The sequence below is a fragment of the Sinocyclocheilus rhinocerous genome, unplaced genomic scaffold, assembly GCF_001515625.1.
Source record: "Sinocyclocheilus rhinocerous isolate Xijiao unplaced genomic scaffold, SAMN03320098_v1.1 scaffold1908, whole genome shotgun sequence".
Taxonomy (NCBI): Eukaryota; Metazoa; Chordata; class Actinopteri; order Cypriniformes; family Cyprinidae; genus Sinocyclocheilus; species Sinocyclocheilus rhinocerous.
Genome location: NW_015630984.1, coordinates 744,316 through 768,230, shown reverse-complemented (window position 1 = coordinate 768,230; position 23,915 = coordinate 744,316). Strand labels below are relative to the sequence as shown.

Genomic DNA, 23,915 nt, shown 5'->3' with positions numbered 1-23,915 from the left:
TATATATATATATATATATATATATATGTCTTGCTTTAATTTTGCATTTTATCAAACAAATAAAATAAATAAAAAAATATGTATTTAATTATATATGCATTTAATACATTTATTATAATTTTTTTTAGAGGTATATAAAATAAAATATAATTTAAATAATAACGGGGAAAAATCACATTAAAAACATTAAAAAAAGATCTGACAGCTACTATGTACACATCAGCGGGTCACCACATGACCTAAAGCTGGATTTTCCTGGCAATTTCCCTTCTCTCTCTCTCTCTGGTTTGCTGTCTTCCACCCCGCCTCCCTCTCTCTCACTCTCTCTCTCTCTCTGTGTGTGTGTGTGTCGCTGGCTCTCGGGTCTCTCAGTTCTTGGAGCGGCTGGTTCAGGATGGATGTCTCATGTGCACACATGCCATCGTTGAGCTCAGGACCCCGCTGCATCCCGTCGGCAGTGTGCGCGTGAGTGTGTGAGTGTGTGTGCGTGCATGCGTGTGCGTGCGTGCGTGTGTGTGTGTGAGAGCGAGAGTTGTGGGGGAGCGCCGGTCGGGTAAAGACGCGTGCGAGTTTGCGTGTGTGTTCTGGGGCAGATCTCATTGGAATCTCTCACGCTGGATGTGTAAGGATCACAGGAGGACCGACTGACTGTACGAGCGTTTCATGGAGAAACTTCCAGCATGGCAGACCCTCTCTCCGGACTCACATCAGTTCTCGCACCCTGACGGACTCCAGCTGCACTGAGAGGGAAGACATGAGCTGGTCATCTCTCCCTCCCCTTCCTCATCATCATCATCACCACTGATCCGTGTCTGGAGGTGAGTCTCTTCCTCTTCATTTGAGCTCAAGTTTGGACTCGTAAAAACCTTTAACCTTCTGGAAATGTACCTTTAGTCATTTCAGCTGGCGAATTCGAAATTTTAATGCTGAAAAAACATACAAATACACAAGAAACTTGCACACTAAAGTTGATTTGATACAAATCGGCGAGTGCTGCATTGAAGAACCTCATCAGAACAAACACGCCGAGATCATCTGATACTGTGGCGTTTCAGCCGACCATTGCAATGCTTTGTTTACCATTATAATAATCTTTTTATTTCAACCCACGCAGAGAGAGAGAGAGAGAGAGAGTATGGTGGTCTGAACTGTAAAACAGTTGGGTTGACAGTGAATTTAGAAACTGTGCTTTCAGGCTGTAGGTTAAATCAGGACTAGTTTGGTGAAAAATGAACATTTGGCCATCATTTTCTCAGCTTCATATCAATTCAAACCTGTTCAACTTCTGTTTTTCTGTGAAACACAAAAGGAGATGCTTAGCTGAATGTTCACTCTGCTCTTTTCCATACAATGAAAATGAACAGGAACAGAAGTTGTTAACCTCCAAAAAAAATGACAAAAAGCACAAGAAAATGATTTGTGCATTGTGTTATATTATATAAGTCTTCTGAAGTCAAATGACCATTTTTGTGACCCAAATTTAAACTTATTCACTAAAAGTCGTTCCCTCTACTGTACACTATCAGTCAAAAGTTTGTAATCCTCAAGCAAAAACAGGAACATTTTGAAATATTTTTACAATTTAAAATAACTATTTTCTATTGTAATATATTGTAAAATGTGATTTATATTCCTGTTATCAAAGCAGAATTTTCAGCATCATTACTCCAGTCTTCAGTGTCACATGATCCTTCAGAAATCATTCTTATATGCTGATTTGCGGCTCAAGAAACATTTCTTATCAATGCTGAAAACAATGCAGCATATTTTTTTTACTGTATTTTTAGCAAACAAAAGCAGCATTGGTGAGCATATAAGATAAAAGCATTACAAAATCTGAATTAGGGAAGTTCTGAAATATCTTTCATGTACCATATCAAGACTTGGTGTGTGACAAGTTTGACGTCAGAGATGCCAAACTGCATGCTTCATAACGCATATCAGTCACTGTGCTTTCATTGTAGAAAGAGAGTTGCGTCCAACAAGGCAAGTAGACAATGACAGGGTTTTGATTGTTAGGTGAACTACTTCTTTAAAAGTGTTCTAGGCAAGGCAAGGCAAGTTTATTTGTATAGCACATTTCATACACAATGGTAATTCAAAGTGCTTTACATAAAAGAAAAGAAAAAAAAATAATAATCACAACAATAAAACAAGGAATTTAAAAACATTGAAAATGATTAAAACAATTGATTTAAGAAGTTTTAGGCTCAACTGACCTGATGAAAGACCCGTAACAAGAGCGTAATAGAGATAAATACTGTGTTAGCGCTAGAGACCAATCTAACACTCAGAGCACAAACCCACCGGCCACACATGAAGAAAATGCTCACTAACACACACTCTGCTCAGACAAACACTGTAAGAGTGTGTGTGAGAGAGAGAGACTGAGCATGAGAAGAAAAAGTGAGAGACTTTATCTGGGTTCTACCTGAAGGATCACGACTGTCTTTCAGTTGGCTGATTTGTGAACACGTCATCTCCATCTGAAACACTCCCACACTCAGTTTACCTCCTCAACCAGATCCCAGCAGAAACAGAGAGAGAGAGGGAGAGAGAGAGAGACATGCATACTGCATGCTGACCGGCATTATGATGGTCAGTCTGGTACAGAATAACTGGGTGAAGCACACAGAAATATCTGGGTCAAAATAAATAAAAAAATATTTTTTATTATAAAAAAAATAAATATTTTTCAATTACATTTGTAGGAAATAAATGCATCATTATTAAAATAAATATTTATTTACAGATATTTATTATTTAATAAATAAATATTTATAATTTTTTTTGATGAAACGTTACTTCTGTGAACCCAGGTTTTTCTGTGAGATTGACCACAATTGACCATCATTTACTTCAGTAAGATGCATTTTCATCACAATATATTTGCCCCAATTCTCCTGACCTTAACATACCATAAAAAAAAATCCCAAAACAACAGGGCTAAATAAGCTTTTCAACATCCAACCAACATTCATGACCTCTATATTTTAAAATATGCTGCAGGATAAAACATGTTGCACATTCAATAGTTGATCATTTAGAAGTCAAGAACAAGTCATAGTTTAAGGCAAACACTAAAGCATGCAGCAGCAGTAGGAGCAGTTCTGTATCAATATATGCTGAGTGACAAAGTTTAAGGTCACAGAACTTGGCAAAGAAAGCAAACCCTACGCTGCTGCTAAACACTTGAGACGCATTAGGAATCATTTTGGAATCGGAATCGTGACTCTGAGTCGTGAGGAGCCGAAAGACTCGCAGTCTTGCTCTTCACCTGTCTCACACACAGAAACAGCAGCCCCGGCAGTGAGGAAGCCAGATGTTGTCTTTCATGTGGTAATGGGCTTCTTACGAGTCAAATGCAGAAAGGAAGAGAGATCACAACATGCCTGGAATACTGAAGAGATTCACCGACTCACACGAGACGCTAGCATTCGATTTGCCAATCTCCGCCCTTTCAAGAGACGTTTGATATGAAGTCTGGTCCACACTGCAGCTCTTCTGGCCAAGAATCGCCCACTTAGGAAGAAACCATCTGACCAATGAAAAAATGACCAACGAAGGGTCTCTTTTATGTGGCATTAGGGAACCTCAGATAACTGATAATAAAATTTAACATACTGTATACAGGTGTGCTCAAGCATCTAATTTACATGCTGTTAGGAGACTCAAACTAAATTAGGATTTTCATACTGTACATCTGAACTTTAATTCAAACTGTGTTTACCAACTGGCTCATCCTCAAAACACTCAATAATCAGCCTGGAAAGTCTGAAAAATGCATAAAGCCCGTTAATAAGATTGGAGACTGCCATTTCATGAATGAATGAATGAATCAATGAATATCAATTATTTCTTCCATCCATCCAGCTTTCTCTCCTCCTTTCTTTACCCATCGATCTTTCTTTCTCCCTTTCGTCATCCGTCCATCTTTCTTTCTTTCCTTCCTTCCATCCATCCTTTTCTTTCTTTGCATCCATCCACCCATCCATCATCTTTCTTTCCTCCATCTTTTTTTTCCTTTCCTTTCCATCCATCCATCCATCCTTTTCTTTCTTTCTTTCTTTCTTTCTTTCTTTCTTTCCCTCTCGCTCCCTCTCTCTCAGCCATCCACTTGTCTTTCTTTAAAGGGGCCCTATTATGCTTTTTCACTTTTTGAATTTTAGTCAGTGTGTAGTGTGTATGCTTGGGCATAAAAAAAGATCTACAAAGTTACAAATCTCAAAGTCCACTCCAAAGGGAGATATTTCGTTTTTTAAAAATCCCTTTTCAAGAACTACAATGAACGGCTCGTTTGGACTACAGCGTTTGTTTTCTGGGTTTTGTGATGTCACAAAGCGGTCCATTAGAATATCATTAAAATAATTCCCGCCTACGGAAATTCGAATGGTTGGGGGGTGGGGAGGGGCGAGGTCGTGGTTAGAATGCTTGGTTGAGTGCATCAGACAAGACGACGATGAAGAAGAAGTGCTGCTGCAGAGTTAGTGCATCAGAGAAAACGAAGAGAAGAGCTGCTGGAGCATCAAGTTTTCTCCATGTCGAAGAAAATGCCATGTTTTTTTTTTCATAAATTGCTGACAGTACAATACTGGACAATGATGTAATCTGCAGAATTTACACTTAAGTTATGAGACTATGGTATAAATAAATTCAACTGTATAACAGTTTCAGCAATTCATGTTATAATATTAGAATTAAAGAACTAAACATAATATATATTACCGTGCACTTATCTGTACATAGTAAATGCACTTATTTTTAAGCGGTTCTTGACATCGTATCTAAAATGTGATTTAACCAAAAAAACAACAACAAAAAAACAACAATAACGTTACCACTCTAATATGTATTGCAATATCCGTGCGTGCAAAGGTTGCGGGGCAGTACTGAAACACCATCTAAGCTGTTCGCCAATCACAACGCACTGGGACAGCTAACCAATCACATCACATTTCGTTTTACGGAAGGCGGGCCTTCATCAAACCCGGAACTGACCAAGCCGTTTGTGCCAGGCTGGGGAGAAAGGTATTTTAATAATGTCAATTATGTAAAAATAATGAATTTTTCAAACCACCAAGCTTGAGAGCATGTTCTAGTACAGTGTATTGATGGACAATTTTTAATATTAAAAATATCTGTATGACATTATATTCTGCAGTTCTTCCCTGTTGTACCGAATATCTATACTTTTCAAATTATCATATCGAAGTTATAAATTCAAATATTGTGACAAAATTAATTTTGTAGGGTGCCACAAGTTTGTTAAAATTTCCAAAGGGTGCCGCGACTAAAAAAAGGTTGGGAAACACTGTTCTAGTACACCCCTAAAACAAAATAAAGGCTTTGTAAAAGAGCATAATAGGACCCCTTTAATTCCATCCATATTTATTTTTCTTTTGTTTCTTTTTCTCTTTCTTTCCATCATCCATATATTTGTCTTTCTTTCCTGACATCCATTCATCCATCTTTCTTTATTTCTTGCGATCATCCATCTATCCATCCATTTTTCTTTCCATCCATCCATCCTTCTATCTTTCCCTCCCTCCCTCCATCCTTCTTTTTCATGACATCTATCCATCTTTCCATCCATCCATCTTTCTTTCTTTCTTTCCCTCCATCCATCCATCCATCTTTCTTTCTTTCCCTCCATCCATCCATCCTTTATTTCTTGCCATCCATGCTTCCATCCATTCATAATATCATCTACTGTAACAATATTTATTGTAAACTGCTTATTACTTTTAAAATGTACTACTAATCTCTGAGTGAAAATTGTTTCAAAGTAAACCTTATGCCACATTTTTTCTCAGTGCAAAATGGAGAACATGAACACCTCAAAGATAATGCATTTACCCAGGGCATCTTGTGCACACATTCAGCAACAATATCACACATGAACAAACGTGTGTTGAGTGCAGTGTGTGTGTGTGTTCTGGTTAGTTGGTCTCCACCAGCAACTAATTTTCAAACGCCACATCTGCACTTTAATAAACCATACTGCACATTAAACATCAGCGCTAATGTTTTCTGGCTGAATTAGTCTTGTTTCGATGTATAGCTGGAAGACAGTCACACAATGCTTCTCTCCTCTCATTCTCCCTCCCTGATCTCACGTCTCTGCTTAAAGCTGCACCCCGCTGTCTGAAACGCCACAGAGAGCCTCTCCATGCCATTAACTGAGAGACAGAGAGATAGCGGCTGGTTAATACACTGCAGAAGAGTTAAAAACCATTCAGTACTAACCTGACCCCTCTCCTGAGCAGGTCTCGGTTAAACATCCACAAGAACCTTATTCAAAAATGTTTATAAGGTTTGGCTTTGCATGTGTATGTTTGTGTAAAGCTCTGGGGTGAGATGTTTTACTACTCAGCGTTGAGTCAGATACAGTTCCCCATACACCAGCCACTTCCTCAAAATACTGCAGGTCTATCAGAGCTGAATACTAAATAGAGTAAAAGCTGTCAGCAAAGCCAGAGATGAAATCTGTTCAGGGTCAGCGGGGCAGATCAGACTCGGACTCCACTGAACGCTTTCATTCATTTCCAGTGAACTGACACTTTCATCTGAAACGTTCATTATTCATTTTATTAGATCATTTAGTTCTTATAAAAGTTAGTTACTGTAAATGTCTTTACACTTTGCTTCATAAATTAGCACATTTGGATGTACAGTGATCTGTTATTATAGAAATGAGTAACAGTGTTTTCTGCATCACACTGCTGAAACTTTACTTCCGTTGAGAGCTCACAGTCTGAACCGAATGTGATGAGATAAAAAACGGCCATGTACCGCTGATAATCTTTCCACATCTTTCTACTGATTTGTCCTCACGGTCTGCACATGAAAACATGTGGTATTAAATTAGATAGATCTATCTATCTATCTATCCAATTGATTCAAGATGATTCTTTTTTGTAAATCAAAATTGTACAGCACTATCAGCACAGTGCTATTCACACAAAACAATGACTCTTATGAATCAGTAATTTTTAGTGAATCAAAAACATAACACTGCAATCAGCATTATCCAATTCCTTTTGAATTAAAGTTAACTGACCTTAAAGAAATATATCAAAAAGACTCAAACTCCATATTACCATACTGAATCGGTCTAATTCACAGTCCGATTCACAAACACATGACTCTTATAAACCATTTACTTTTAGTGAATCAAAAATATACAGTAAGATTGGCATAGCCCGATTCACAAACAGATGACTCCTATGAACTGATTCTTTAAAGGAACATATCAAAAATACTTACAAACTTAGTTAGCATATCTATCTATCTATCTATCTATCTATCGACTCTGAGGCCATCCTTTTAGTAAATAAAAAATAGTCGATTCTTTTTAGTGAATCAAAAACATACAGCGCTATCAATCCTGATTCTTTTAAGTAACATATCAAAAAGACTCACAAACTCAATTACCATACTGTAACAGTCAAATAGATCCTTTACAGCAAATAATTTTTTAGTTCATAAATCTTCATGTTTGAATGTACATGATCTACAATTTGTAAATGACTGAAAGAAAGCAAGCCGTCCATCCATGCTATCATTAGTAAATGTTCACAGCAATAGTCAGAAATGTCATAATGGTTCATCTTCAGAGCTTCAGTGAGGTGGCGCGGCATTACAGTGGCTGTAATGCTTGATGAATGTGGATTTAAAGGACTAACTAGCAGGGCAGATGTGATGATCTCTGAGCTCTCGCAGCAGTAAAGCCATGTACAGTATTTGAAAAATAATGTGTTTTTTGAACATTAAAGCATGTCAACATATTCTGTTACACCAAATACACAAAATAATGATCTTTAAAAACGCATCATATGACCCCTTTAAAGAGTCTTCTCTCCACCTGAGCGTTACACTTTACAGACCGGCTAAAGAGACGCATCTAATGGAAGGACGGCGAACTCACTAACTCCAGATGAAATGACAGCAGTGCATCATTAAAATGTTCTAGCATCAGAGAGCCACAACTATTAGAAGCACAATCCTCTAATAGCAGCTGTTCAGATGGACGGCCTCATCTTATGGCATTAGAGAAACGATTAACGGAAAAAGGATTTGACTCCATACACTGGCTTTAATGCAGCAGTAATCACACACAAACACACAAAATATCCTCCATACTATCACAAACATAGCGTCATACACATCTATAGTCCAGGATGCATACAAATACATTCTAATGCACAGAAAATAATTTCAATTTCTTTATACTTTAAAACAGTCATGCATTCAATTTAATGACTGTAATTTTAGCAACTGCGGTGATATGGAAAACTGGCAATGTTGTAACCTCCACCTTGTTCTCAGAGGCTTTAAATGAATCAGACACATTTGCTTTCCTGCCAAACCACTTCCTCCAAGATATCTTGCAAAAAGGAAATGGGTAAAATGCCTGTGACTTTCTCTACTCCTTTAACCATGCAGTCTTAGGATTTGGGACTTCAGGTTTACTGATAAATTATCATGCCACTTCAGAATATGTATTTAGTAAATCTATCTATCCATCCATCCATCAATTATTTTTACTGAATCAAAAACATACAACGCAGCATAGATCAATTTAAAAACTAATTAATCTTATGATCTGAATCTTTAATGGAAATTTTCTAAAAGACCAACTTTATACTGTGTTTAAAATTTAAAAGATGCAAACTATTGAAAAATTAATCCAAGCATATTTTTTGCTAAATTAACTTAATGACATTTACTTATTTTCATTAAATGCAGCGCCATATCGACTGTAAATAATTACTGCACCACAAAAATAATGAACAATATTCAGCACACATATATTTACAAAAACATTTTAATACATTAAAAATGCCACACGAAGACATGTGAAAACATTTCTGAGTAATGAATAGATTCATCTGCTATTAAAACATCTCGGTATTAGCATAATACTCATGAGTCACAAGTGAAGAAATTGATGGTTTGGTGAAATGATTAACACAAAAAAACTCCCATTTCTGATGAAAACTGCTGAAAATAGAGATAACTTTTAGCTAGGGCTGGCTCGATACCACTTTTTCAGAACCGATACCAAAAATTCTGAGTATCTGCCGATACCGATATCAATCTGATACCAGCACAGTTTTTTTTTAAATCAGTGTAGAATTTCTACACATCAATGTGTAGGTTGATCATCACTCTTTTGTATGTTACACACAATCTAATAAATATAGACAGCTTCATTATAAATCAATTATAATGACAAATTGATGACAAAAAATACTATTATAAACTAGCTTAATGGATAATTCAGTAGCAAAAGTTACTCTAGAAAAATAATGAGTGCACAATAAATTTATAAAATCCTAAACTTTTAGTGAAAAAAAAAACATTATTTAGTTGGTAACAAATAAAAGTGAATAAGTGTAGGACTAAATCTGGTAGGCCTACACATTGCTCTTTGTATTGTTGTAAAATACATTCATGAAAAACAAGTAATATATTTATATATAAATATATACTATAGTAGTCAACATTTGAAGTGGATCAAAAAAGTTAATCAAAGTTGTCCTAAGACAAGAATGGGTATTGTTTTGGTTTTAGGACAACTTTGATGAAAGGTTTTGATCCACTTCAAATGTTGACTACTGTATAAATTAAAAGACATTTCTTTTAAATGTATAGCAGAGTAATGAGGCAGCAACATATGATAGACAAGACGAACAAGAAAGGCTATTAATAATCTTTCATTGTGCAAAAGTATTATAATACTAAAGGCTCCAAATACAGAGTGGCACAAAGTGCTTATGCGCATCCCGTGCACAGAATGACGCGCTTGAAGCAACACGGAGTCACAGCGTGCAGCGCTCGGCATAGAGAAGTACAAAGTACAAAGCACAAAGTGAATAGATATTGATGCGTAGTGTATTAAATGTGCGTTAGTTTATTGAGCCTTTTCTTTTAACAGTTTTAAATTTCAGTTACTGTGCTCGAGACGAACAATTTAATTCATACAATCTCTACTCCAGTCTTGTGATCTAACCAGATATCCGGAAGAAATTTACACTATTTAGAAACAGAACGAAACTCCAGCAAGATAAATTCATTTTATGCAAAACCATTTATCTTTATTTACAGATCAAGTATAACATTAAGAACATTTAATCATCTTGGAGAGTTTCATCGTCTTGACTGTTGTAACTAGAGGTCGACCGATATATCGATTTACCGATATTTTTCCCGATATTTAAACATTTTACCATAATCGGATATAGGTTTTGTAATATCGGAATCACCGATAAACGCCGCCATCTTGTGGGTGTTTTGAGAATTGCGCGCAGGATCGCCATTGCAGCGCATCTGAGGGGAGACGAGACAACAACAACGGCGTGCAGGTACTTGATATAGTTTCTATAGTTAGTTAATGCGTTACTCCCAACACTAAAAGCTACATATATTTCTCAGCAATGAGGTGATAACTTGTAATTAAACCGACAATCTTGTTTGCAATGCTTCACAATTGCTCACTCGCACGTGGGTGCATGCATTAGTTCGTTCGTTCTCTCTCTCTCTCCTTAATTAACTCTTATATATTTATTAATATAATTAATTTAAATAAATATCATCTTTATTTCACTAAAGAATTCTACCTCTAACGAGCTGTAGATAAAATAGATAAAAAAAGTTTAAATTGGCTTGAGAAAGCCGGACCAGAAAGTTTGAAAAAGTTTGAAAAGTTCAAGTTTAAGAAGTTTTAAAAGTTTTAAAAGCTCCAAGTTAGAATGTTTTGAAGGCAATACTGTCTGTAGATAGATAGATAGATAGATAGAATCAGACTGAAGATAGATAGATAGATAGATAGATAGATAGATGCAGCTGGTAGAATACTCATGTGGTTGCTAAGGTGTTGCTATTCGGTTGCTAGGGTACTTGGCGTGGTTACTAGAGCAGTTGCTAGAGTACCCGGGATGGTTGCTAGTTGCTATGCGGTTGCTAGGGTACTTGGCGTGGTTACTAGAGCAGTTGCTAGAGTACCCGGGATGGTTGCTAGGGTGTTGCTATGCGGTTGCTAGGGTACCCGGGGAGGTTGCGAAGGTGTTGCTATGTGGTTGCTAGGGTGTTACTAGCATGACTATCCAGTCACTAGCATGTTGCTAGCATCATTTGCAAGTGACTAGCATGTTGCTATCATGTTGTTAGCATAACTAGCAAGCGACTAGCATGTTGCTAACATACCTAGCAAGTGACTAGCATGTCGTTAGCATGATAATCAAGTTACTAGCATGTTGTTAGCATGTTTCTAACATGATTAGCATTTGACTAGCATGATTAGCAAGTGACTGGCATGTCGCTAGCATGATTAACAGATTACTAGCATGTCGCTTGCATGTTTCTAGCATGATTAGCATGTGACTAGCATGATTAGCAAGTGACTGGCATGTCGCTAGCATGATTAGCACATTACTAGCATGTCGCTATCATTTATCTAGCATGATTAGCATGCTACTAGCATGTTGTTAGCATGATTAGCAAGTGACTAGCACGTCGTTAGCATGATTAGCAAGTTACTAGCATGTTGCTAGCATGTTTCGAGCATGATTAGCATGCTACTAGCATGTTGCTAACATGATTAACACGTGACTAGCATGTCGCTAGCATTATTATCATGTGACTAGCATGTTGTTAGCATTATGATTAACAAGTGACTAGCATGTCGTTAGCATGATTAGCAAGTTACTAGCATGTCGCTAGCATGTTTCTAGCATGATTAGCAAGTGACTAGCATGTCGCTAGTTGAGTCTAATGGGCTTCAGTGTGTTTAGATTTGAATTTTGACAGTTGGAGTTTGACGGAATGTTCAGATGAGCAGAGACTTTTCAATTCAAGTCTATGGGATTTTTATGATTTTTAATCTTCATTTTTAAGAAAACCATAAATCCGATCAGTTAGAAAAGATATAGCACACCCGGTCAGATCAGTCTGAAGAGCTGGGCTGAGTTTGGAGTCTGTAGAGTTAAAGCTCTAGGAGGAGTAGCAGTCAGAAATTTTAGTCTCAGAAAAAGAATAATAATACGTTTAAGACGGATTTCAGTAAATTGGCTTTCACAAGCCAACTTAATTACCCGCCGGGACCCGACGGGCTTGCAGACCTCTAATCTGTAGCTATTAAACAGCTTATAAACCTACTAAAACTGTAGTTTAAAATGAAGTTGATATGACTCCTGTCCTTTATTTATTTTCTCCATTTGAAAACATTAGACATTCTACATTTATTTTGCTTATTGTTAATATTAGTGTTGTTGCTGTTGATGCTTTTTAAAATAAAATGTTTTTTTATTGTTGTAATATAAAGATTAAATTTAATATGAAAGACTGCTAATTTTCAACACTTAAAAGAGAAAAAAAAGAGAAAAATCCAAAGTGAAGTATGTTCTTACTTCACTCAGTCATTTATTTACTTTAGTAAATAAATATCGGTTCTGCATATCGGTTATCGGGCACACAAACATGCAAATAATTGGTATCGGTATCGGTTATAAAATATCAATATCGGTCGATCACTAGTCGTAACCGAACGCGACACGCAGTCTGAATGCTGAATGGAGGATGACTGACAGCCGCAGCGGAGAGAAGAGGTTACGTGAACTTAACTTAAATATTCACCTGTACCTCACATTAAACTGTGAAATGGCTTCAGACCACTTAAATATAGTGCACGAAAACTTTATTGTGCTTTATAATGTTTATGTGGCTTTCGTGGGGCTTAATAATAACACAGAATAGTATATGCACTATATCCAATTTGGATCGGTCTCGTCTGACCGATACCCATATCCGGCAGAAAATGCCAGTATCGGAGCAAAAAAGAGAAAAATCCAAAGTGAAGTATGTTCTTACTTCACTCAGTCATTTATTTACTTTAGTAAATAAATATCGGTTCTGCATATCGGTTATCGGGCACACAAACATGCAAATAATTGGTATCGGTATCGGTTATAAAATATCAATATCGGTCGATCACTAGTCGTAACCGAACGCGACACGCAGTCTGAATGCTGAATGGAGGATGACTGACAGCCGCAGCGGAGAGAAGAGGTTACGTGAACTTAACTTAAATATTCACCTGTACCTCACATTAAACTGTGAAATGGCTTCAGACCACTTAAATATAGTGCACGAAAACTTTATTGTGCTTTATAATGTTTATGTGGCTTTCGTGGGGCTTAATAATAACACAGAATAGTATATGCACTATATCCAATTTGGATCGGTCTCGTCTGACCGATACCCATATCCGGCAGAAAATGCCAGTATCGGAGCTATACCGATACTGAATATCGGATTGACGCACCCCTACTTTTAGCTATATCCTGGTCATATTACACGTGCACATATGAACGCTTTTTCTGTGTCGTATGTGAACAGGCCACATTCTAGAAAGCACACTAGCAATATCCTGCAGGGGAAATCACCAGGAGAAAACCCACCAGACAAACCAAATAAATAAATAACAGAAACGCAGCAGCTAAAGCCGGATTAGGGTGAGCTCTCGGCCTCCACACGCTCTCTAGAAGTGCCACACTTTCATTTGTTCCTGCGGTGTTTTAGGACACCCTGTGCTCAAACAACACCGCACTCCCGTCAGCAAATAAAGAATGGAGGGATTTCCTGTTTTATTAAAGCCCGCAGACGTATAGGAGGATGAATATGAAATATGACCCGAGGTTCCTGTACAAGGTTATTAGTCTTACATAATTAACACATTTGATTTTATCGGTTATCAAACTCGAAAGCACATTCTTTACATGCACATTAATAGATGGCCAGATTAAACCCCTCATCCTGACTGTGAAAAAGAGCCAGAACACATTAAATGGCTTGATCAGAAACCCCACACAAGCTGCATGTAAACACCGAAGAGAAGCATATGAAGCTTCTGACCTCAGTCCTGAAAACTCAAAAGAAACAAAGCAACAGCAGAATGTCCAAGCTGCTCTTTTCCATAATAGGGATGTTCATTTCGGTTATTTTTCCTAACCGACAACCGACGCTCGTTAACCAATTAACCGTTAACCGACAAGATTATTTTAAATTCGAATTTAATTAAATTAGAAAGGATACATGTCTGTGACCTGTTAAAAAATACTAACATTTGTTTCCTGGGGATAAAGCTAGGCTATAGGCCTATATATATAACGATAAATAGGCCTATACGAGAAATATATTTTTACTTAAATTAAGAAAACGAAAGACAACTGTGCAACAAGCAGCCTAGTATGCAGTTTCAGTTAATTTTTGTGCTGCGCAAAAGGAAACCAGACGGCAGAAAGCGGCATCTTATTTTTCTGCATGCGCACACAGTTAAACATTGCTACCTTGGCAATGCAGCCTGTTCATTATCATAATAAAATACAGTCAGTCAAACATGGAAAAAACACACCGCTCAGTTTAAATATGTAGTCAAATCTGTGCCGTTAAGCGTTATCACCGTACTGCCGTGAATTATGTTATGCAAACCATTTAGTTTTACGTGGATATTGGAACGATGGTTTCAGTTTCGTTTTAGCCTAAATGAATTCGTTTTGGCTTGTCGTTTAGCTATAGCTTCTAATATTTTTAATTATTGTTCTTTTCTAAATACTGTTAATTGAAAGGATTTGTTGTGGAGTGAGGGGAACTAAAATAGCCTAGCTATGTTTACAGTGTTTATTATAATGTTTATAAACGTTTCGTGTCGGCATTAGGCCTATTTCTGAATGAAATAATAAAATGCGACTTAGACGCAACTTATGTTTTTTTTTCCTCTAAAAAAACTACTTTTTTTTTATACGCATAGCGTATTTCAACCATGCAGCAAATCTTTTAAAATATTTTGAAAAATTACTAAAAATAAATAAATAAATGACTTTTTAAACCGTTTAACATTGTATTAATCGGTCAAAATTCTTCACGGTCGGTTAACGGTTAAAATGAACAGCCCTATTCCATAAATTTCTGAAATGTGTAAAAAGGACAAGCAAAGCATCATAAAAGTAGTCCACAGGTCAAATCTTAAGACAGCTTTGTGTGTAATCTTCAAATATTCATCTTCAAACAAATGGTCAATGGCATCGAATGCGGCACACCACATTACATTTAAGTGCAAAAGGAATAATATTAATAATATTTTTTTTATTAAAAAAAAAAAAAAACAGAAGATCAGTGTTTCACTAAATTTATAATAATATAAAAATAAAATTTTGGGTAAAAAATTGGGTGATAAAAATTGGGTGAAGAAATTACCTAAATTTAAAAGTTCAATTTAAATTAAATTATATTAAATTATATTAATTCAATTACAATTTTCCCCTTTGAATGGATGGTCAAAGGCATCAAATGTGGTGCAGTCATACTATTTCTAAATACAAAAGTAATAATATTTTTTAAAAAGCGAATAACAACAACAACAATAATAATAATAATAACAACAATAATTAAATAAATAGAAAGCAGAAGGTCAGTGATTCATTAAATGTAATACTACTACAACTAATAAATGTCCAATGGCATCAAATGTGGTGCAATCACACTACTTTATAAGTAATAATATTAAAAATGACATTAAATAAAATAATAAAAACGATTTCTCTAAAAACACATTTTTTCCCATTTGAAAGACAAGTGCATCTTGGATAGTAGGAAGAGAAAATTAATAAGGCATGGAGAGAGAGATGCTAGGGTCTCAGGTGAAAGTTTACAGGTCAGTTCACTTGATTTTTTGAGGAAACTGAAGAGGAAGGAGGACAGGATGTCCATCGGAGTGTGATCTCTCAGAAGACTGTATGTTAGTGTTGGCATGAGAAAAGAGCAGTGTGAGACAGATGAACTTGTCACCAAGAAAAATGAAGACCTTGCTGTAACGCTTCACCTGAGTGAGGCACTAGCGGTTCAGGCACTGTCGATGAGTTACGATTCACAGCCACCCCAGCCAAGGACCGTCTTACAACCAAAGCCTGCAGAGACACGCGTGTGACTCAACAGATGTGGCTCTTTAATTGAAGACACATAAACAGCAGCAACACTCGTGTTTGGAAAAAATTACTAGAATAGGTTCACTTTCAATTTCAATTTGTGAGTGTGTATTTAAATTTCATTAACCACACCAAACATTAAGTTGAATTGAAATTTGAATGGAATGACAGGAAGACAAATCCTGATCCACATACAAACAATAAATAAATATGATAAAATGTTTAACTAAATACACAATTCCACAGGCAGCATTTCTATTCACCCATCCATCCATCCATAAGGTATACAAACCTTCTAACTTTAAGGCCAACAAGTTTGTCTTGACAAACCCTGCTTTTCAAATTAAAAATAACTGTTATAAGAATTGTAAGCATCAAAACAATGCCCTACCGTATTGCAACGCATCAAAGCAGTCAATTCAACACAGGCAAGTATAACTTTAAGTTTTCCGTGTATTTTTCCCGTGTCACTTGAAATGTTTCCGTTTTGAATCATTGTTACCAAAGGCGAGACACGTGAGGAAAAAATAAACGATCAGTTGTGGTACTATATTCTGTCATAAATAGCAAAGCTTTCATTGCTGAACTTTCTATGGTCCGTTACTGGAAAGGAAATTTAATTACTGGTTGATATGTCCCGATCTCAATAAAGTTTACACACGCTTTTGGTCCGTGAATTAGATCTCGCTCGGGACGCGCGCTGTCTGTGGAGGTTTGGCCAGGACCGGTTCCAGAATTAAATCAACATATTTTATGTTCCATCCATTGCCAATCACTGCTATTTCTAGAGTGAATCCCGCATAAATATGCGGATGTCATTCCCGAAACTTTGCAGGGTGTAGCCTATGTGTCCGAAAAACTAAAGTTTCAAACAAATTCTGAATGGATTATACCCTAGAAAGTGTGCAAAGCGCGCTCCCTTTATCACTAAAAAGCGTCACTCATCTTCGTTCATCACGATCTTACAAAGTTCCGTTATAATCAATGAAGCTCTCTAAACTGCACAATGAATCTCTTATTTACATTGTGTCTGCACTTAGTCATAAGATGATTCACGAGCGTGCAAAACTGAACTTAAAAACTGCGGCGCTTTCAGCGGTGAGTGAATTCTGACAAAACGTTTCTGATTGGCCATTGCGTTCAAGAAATCAACAGATATGTCTGTGATTGGTTACATTGCTCAACACCAATTGCTTAAAAGCAAATTACTTTGAACTACCAAGAGGGTCAAGAGACAAACTAAAGCAAACCTTGACCACAATTATGGTGGCATCGTGTGAAACCGGTATAATTTTGAAAAATACCGTGATATAAACTTTTGGTCATACCGCCCAGCACTACCGTCCATTGCCAATCACTGCTATTTCGAGAGTGAATCCCGCGCATGTCCTTCCCGATACTTTGCAGGGTGTATGTGTCCGAAAAACTAAAGTTTCATACAAATTCTGAATGGATTATACCCTAGAAAGTGTGCAAAGCGCGCTCCCTTTATCACTAAAAAGCGTCACTCATCTTCGTTCATCACGATCTTACAAAGTTCCGTTATAATCAATGAAGCTCTCTAAACTGCACAATGAATCTCTTATTTACATTGTGTCTGCACTTAGTCATAAGATGATTCACGAGCGTGCAAAACTGAACTTAAAAACTGCGGCGCTTTCAGCGGTGAGTGAATTCTGACAAAACGTTTCTGATTGGCCATTGCGTTCAAGAAATCAACAGATATGTCTGTGATTGGTTACATTGCTCAACACTGCAAAAACACGTTGAGGGTATTTACCGCTTGGCTAAGCGTTCCAATTGCAGCGGGCCGACATCAGGGATTCCATGACTAACAATTTGGTAATATTATTGTTGTTGATTTTCAAGAGCTCAGGTTGACAAAGACCAGGAAGAGAAAACCACTCGGCTGTTGCTACGATACCACAATATCAAACACCAGGCAACTGTGAAAATATAATTTGATGAATTCATTCTTTAGAGTCTTATGTAAATAAAGTCACGCTTTGCTGTTTACATAATCCCAGGGCCACTAATGCTTCTTTGGGGGACTTGAGCCGTCGGCAGTACCCTTTCTGATTAATTGAGCTGGAAATGCATTTGGGATGGGCTTTCCCTGACAACCGGGTTACACTAGTAATACATCACACTCAGAAGTGAGCGGGAACGGGGAGGAGGAGAGATGCCTACAATGTTTAGTCGACTGCGGATTCGATTTAAAGTATTAATACAATCCCATGATTCTTAGCAGCCGTATCGATCTTATTTGTGTGTTGTTCGGCCAGGGTGTGTCTGGCTGCCGTATTGAAGGTTTGTAATGATGTCTGCAGCTCACATCGATCCCGAACGGGTCTTGAAGACGGCTAGTCGCCGAGGGTCTGTCACCACCGGTTTATCTCTCCTTCCTCAAGGCCCTTAACAAATGATTTAGAGTAATAGACATAATCCAATAGGGCAGAGAGTGTTAGAGACGCTCAAAACATGACACTCCTGCAGAAGTGAAGCTAAGTAACTCTGAGATCAACCTGTGTCTAAACCCGCAGAGGAATCCAGACTCCATTAGATTACATATTATTGGATTTTGAGAACATATGCCGCTCCCGTATGGATTGTTATTCCCTGCTGTCTACAGATGAGCAGAAAAAAACTTTTTTGAGACTCTTTTAGTGGTGTTACATAAAGGCTTATACATAGGGTCAGTGACCTGACAAACCCCTAATACTAATAAGTACAAGTGTTATAACAATTATATGAAGAATTAAACTTTGGTGTGCAAAACATACCATGACATTTATGCTACAGACCTGATTCCTCAAATCATGTGGCTTGTTAAGAAGAGGTGTGCTGTTACTTACAGAAATTTGACAAAAAATAAAATAAAATCATGCAAATAAATCCCACTGACTTACACTGACATTCAACAGTTTTGGTTTGGTAAGATTTTTTTTTTAATGGTTATGAAAGAAGACTTTTATGCCTACCTTGGCTGCATTAGTTTGATCAAAAATACAGTGTAAAAAAAAAAAAATAAAAAATTACACTAAAATTGTGAAATATTATTGCAATTTAAAATAACAGATTTATATATGAATATATTGAAAAATGTAGTTTATTCCTCTGATGCAAAGCTGCATTTTCAGCAGCCATTACTCTTTAAGTGTCAACAGAAATTTGACAAAAAATAAAATAAAATCATGCAAATAAATCCCACTGACTTACACTGACATTCAACAGTTTTGGTTTGGTAAGATTTTTTTTATGAAAGTTATGAAAGAAGACTTTTATGCCTACCTTGGCTGCATTAGTTTGATCAAAAATACAGTGTAAAAAAAAAATAATAATAAAAAATTACACTAAAATTGTGAAATATTATTGCAATTTAAAATACCAGATTTATATATGAATATATTGAAAAATGTAGTTTATTCCTCTGATGCAAAGCTGCATTTTCAGCAGCCATTACTCTAGTCTTAAGTGTCACATGATCCTTCAGAAATTTAATTTGAATAAAAAAAAATAATTCTCAATTCAATTCAGAACAGTGCATAATAATAATTATTATTATTTATTTATTTACTATCACTTTATTTACATTTACATTTAAATTGTAATCCTGTTTGCTACCTCAAATTCAAATTAATTTAATTTGAATTTAAAAAGTATTCTCAATTCAATTCAGAATGGTGCAAAAAAAATAAATAAAAATAAACAAACAAACTAAGATTCAAGGAACATTTCTTATCATTATCAATGTTGCTGCTTAATTTTTTTTGGAACCCATACATTTTACACTTTTTTTAGGGCTAGTTCATGAATAGAATGTTAAAAAAACATCTATTTGAAATAGAAATCTTTTGTAACATCATACATGTCTTTACGGTCACTTTTGATCAATTTAATGTGCCTTGCTGAATAAAAGTATGAATTTCTTATAAAAAAAAATTAAATTGAAGGAAAGACCAGACTATTGCAGAAACTTGAGAGAAAATGTAGGAAAGATTGTAGGACTACCTGTTAAATAGTAAAGAAGGGAACACAAGACCAGAAGGTTGTTCTGCAAGATGAGACAAAAGATGTCCTGTGCAATAAAGATTTACAGCTGCTGCTCCAGACGGTTTGTATCTGTTGTTGTGAATCTTTCATATTTGAAAGACAAGATTACTGAAGCAGAAATCAGATTTGCTTCAAGAGTTCTGGCCTACCGTGTTCGGATATCACCCAGCTTGAGTAATGTTGGCTGTCACTGAAAACTTCACAACAATCACACTGAGACCTTGAAGAAAGAGTCATTCTCCTGTTTGTAACTCTCATTGCATAACTGTCTTTCCCTTTCTGTGGAAGAAGAAAATCTATAACAGAGTCGGAAAAAAAAAGCTACAGATGTGCAAAAGTACATCTTGCCATAATGGACATGTCGGTGGATTGTGTGAAAGTCTAGTTGGTTTTAAGGAAGCCTGGTATAATGAGGTTGACTCATGTCCAACACACAGCATTATGACACATTCTTGTGTTCAATATCAGCTCAATGAAGCACAACAGAACAGAACAAGTCTCAAGATGCATTTTTTTTTTACTATTTTTAAAGCTATTTTTATTAAGTGCACAATAGGCCATCCTTTAACTACACAAAATCATCATAGACCACACAAAAACCAGACCTAATACACAACAGATGACAATCACAGAGAAGTTCAAAAGGAACTGTCTTGAAATATATCTATGAAAGCGGTGAATTTCTTACACAAGTGGTGTCATGATGGCTATCTATTTATCTATCTATCTATAAACAAGTAAATATTTTTTCTAGAATAAAACAGATAATCTCAAAAAGCAGAGCATCAAACGCACTCCTATATTTCCAGAAAAGGATGCACATTTCAAGACACTGAAAAAGGCAGTTTGACACACAGGCCTCAGAGGGTAGCCGGGAGTGTTTGCCAGGGTGACGATGCTGAATCACAGGGCAGACAGTGTCTCTCTTTCTATTAGTTAGCTGAGGGATGGTGAACTCCAGAGAGGTAGACAGATGACGCGCTTTCACTCCTATCATTCTCCCTGCGTGCGGTCGCTCCAGGAACACACGAGATTAAGAGATGCAATTAACTATCAAAGACAAACAAGTCACGGGCTAAGACAACACTCATGAGATTGCTCCATAAATTTCACCGCAAACAAGCCGAGCAGGTTAGCGAAGGAAAGGACGCTAATTTGCTATATGAAACGTCCATAGTCTGCGGATGAAGGATGTTGCAGCTGTGCCCTTTTCTGGTTCCATGACTGATTATTTTCACATTTGTGTCAGATCATTTAAGCACAGAAATCTAATCTACTAACACAATTACATGCAAGATACAGTTGCTAAAAGCAAGTTCACCATTTTTCCAACTAATAATATCTCAACCGGTTGTGTCTGCAGGAACCATGGTGAGCAAGAACGCTGGTAAATGCATGCTCACCAACTCGGAGTCTGACTCAGAGGCAACGGCGGCCTCCATGGCCCTGGAGGTCAAAGGATCATTGGACAAAAGCCGGCAGGTGCACAAGCGCAACAAAGCCCTTCAGGTGCGCTTCAAGGACATCTGCGAGGCGCAGAATGAACAGGCTGCTGCGGCCCGAGAGGGGAAGCCGGTCTACAAGGTGGCGTACCGCAAGTACATGACCGTCCCAGCTCGCCGATCAATCCCCAATGTCACCAAAAGCACCGGAGTGCAAACATCGCCAGATCTTAGGAAGCGTTACCAGACTTTTCCATTTGAGAGGAAGAAAGGACATACGGTCAAGCATGCCGCTGTGGTAGAGAGCTGTAAGGACCAGGACGATGGGTTTGTTATTGATGTAAAGAGGGCGAAAGCTACCGAGGCAGGTAGGGAGTGCGTGTCCTCTCAAAATGTGAGGAAAACAAGAGCATTAATGCACACCAGCAAGTGCATCGCAACCATAGAGCAACATCTACAAGCCAGGGACTGTCTGGAGAGAACGGACGGGCCGTGTTCGGACGCTCTGGTTCTTCCTTGTCCGACAGATGGGTCCACAGCAGGAACGGACAACTCGGACTATCAGATCTGTAGCGTCAGAAGTAAACACAGTAAGGGCTTCCAGAGAGACTCTGAAACTCTTGATCGCTCAGGCAAGCTGCATTTGCTGAACTCTGGGGAGAGCGGTGGGAATATTCTGGAGGATTCATCCTCCAAAGTGACAGGACCCATCGCGTGGAACTCCCTCACGCAGGTGGAGTGCCTGGAGAGTCCGTTTGAGCGGAGCAAACGCAAGAAGGCTCTGCAGCTCAATGGCCTGCAGTCGCAGACGCTGCCACGGACCAGTTGCACTACCCAGGTCCAGTGCCATGCGGGCACGCTGTCCGCTCGACCGCTGGGGGCCGTGAAGGCGGCGGCGCCGGTGACTCCGGCCTCCTCGACAGCCGTTCCCATGCCAGCACCTCCATGCAGGGGCGGCACGGGACCGGGAACCCTACAGACGGATAATGAGGTGTGCAAGCAGATAGTGCCTGTCAATCAGGATGGGGATGTTAAAGCGCAGCTCCAGGCCATGGAAAACATGATCAGCTCCAGCCAGGAAACCATCAAAGTGCTGCTGGGTGTCATTCAGGAGCTGGAAAAAGGAGAAGCTCATAGAGAAGGGTAAGATGATGTACATTAACCAGCATGCAAAGAGTACAATGAAATTATGTGCCAAAAGAACTGCATCAAGCAGAACTGCAATTTCCCATAGGCTTCCCCAAACATGCCAAATGCACTATGTTGAACCACAATGGAATACTTTGGTTGTTTCTATGTATTTATGCATGCCATTCAAGAAACTATTCCAAGACAGAAAACATGATCTCAGTCCCAAGTATTGTTTGGTTCTCAAACTGCTATAGTAGGTCTAATTAGGATGGATGAGTACAGCTTTGGTTGGTTAGCAAGACTTTAAGGGAAGCACTCTTTTTCATATAAATAAAATTCTATGCCAACAGAACTGCACCAAACAGTTCCCCACTTGCCCACAGGCTTCCACCAAATTTGTTGAAAGCACCAACAAGCCATAATGCACGTTGTTCACAAAGTTGACCTAAAGATGGATTACTTTAGTTATCTCTATGCGTTCATGCATGGGATACAAGAAACTATTCCAACACATAAAGCATTACTTCAGTCCCGTTCATTGTTTGGTTCTCAAACTGCTATAGCAGGTCCAATTAGGATAGATGCATCTTTGGTTGGTTAGCAAGACTACACGGTCAACACTCAATTTCTGCGCCAAAAGAATTGCACCAAGCAGAATTGCATTTCCCCAGACATCCACAACTCATGCCAACTGCAATGTGTTGAATATGCCAATGAACCACAATGTAAATTTTTCGGAAAGCTGACCTAAATATGGATTAATCTGGTTGTCTCTGTGCATTTATGCTTAAAAGAAACTATTTCAACACAGAAAACATTACTTCAGTCTCACGTATTGTTTGGTTCTCAAACTCCATAGTAGGCCTTATCTGGATAGATGAGTACAGCTTTGGTTGGTTAGTAAGACTTTTGGTTGGTTAGTAAGAAGGGGAGCACTCTGTTTCATAAATATGAAATTCTGTGACAACATAATTGAATTTCCACACAGGTTTCCCCAAACATCCACACACCAATGCACGCCAACTACAATGTGTTGAAAGCGCCAATGAATCACAACGCACATTGTTTGGAAAGATGACTTAAAGATGGATTACCTTGGTTGTTTCTATGCATTTATGCATGGGATACAAGAAACTATTCCAACAACAAAAACATTACATCAGTTTGAGAACCACTGTTTGGTTCTATAGCTATAGTAGGTTTAATTAGGATGGATAAGTGCATCTTTGGTTGGTTAGTAAGATTTTAAGGGCAGCAATCACATAAGAATAAGAATACATTTTTGTGCCAACAGAACTGCACCAAG

The 23,915-nt window shown here is 37.7% G+C and overlaps 2 protein-coding genes across 2 annotated transcripts in view; one reads left to right on the top strand and one right to left on the bottom strand.

Annotated features, from left to right (window-relative positions):
* Window positions 1–23,915, bottom strand: part of LOC107740868 (dedicator of cytokinesis protein 1-like) — a 268,121-nt gene that overhangs the window by 102,000 nt on the left and 142,206 nt on the right. The gene's annotated exons all lie outside the window — the stretch shown is intronic.
* insyn2a (inhibitory synaptic factor 2A) overlaps window positions 357–23,915 on the top strand; it is a 51,464-nt gene continuing 27,905 nt past the window's right edge. Inside the window, exons 1-2 of the mRNA XM_016553370.1 lie at window positions 357–818; window positions 21,400–22,621. Coding sequence (XP_016408856.1) covers window positions 21,405–22,621 — 1,217 coding nt within the window. The 5' untranslated portion in view covers window positions 357–818; window positions 21,400–21,404. The remainder of the gene's footprint in view (window positions 819–21,399; window positions 22,622–23,915) is intronic.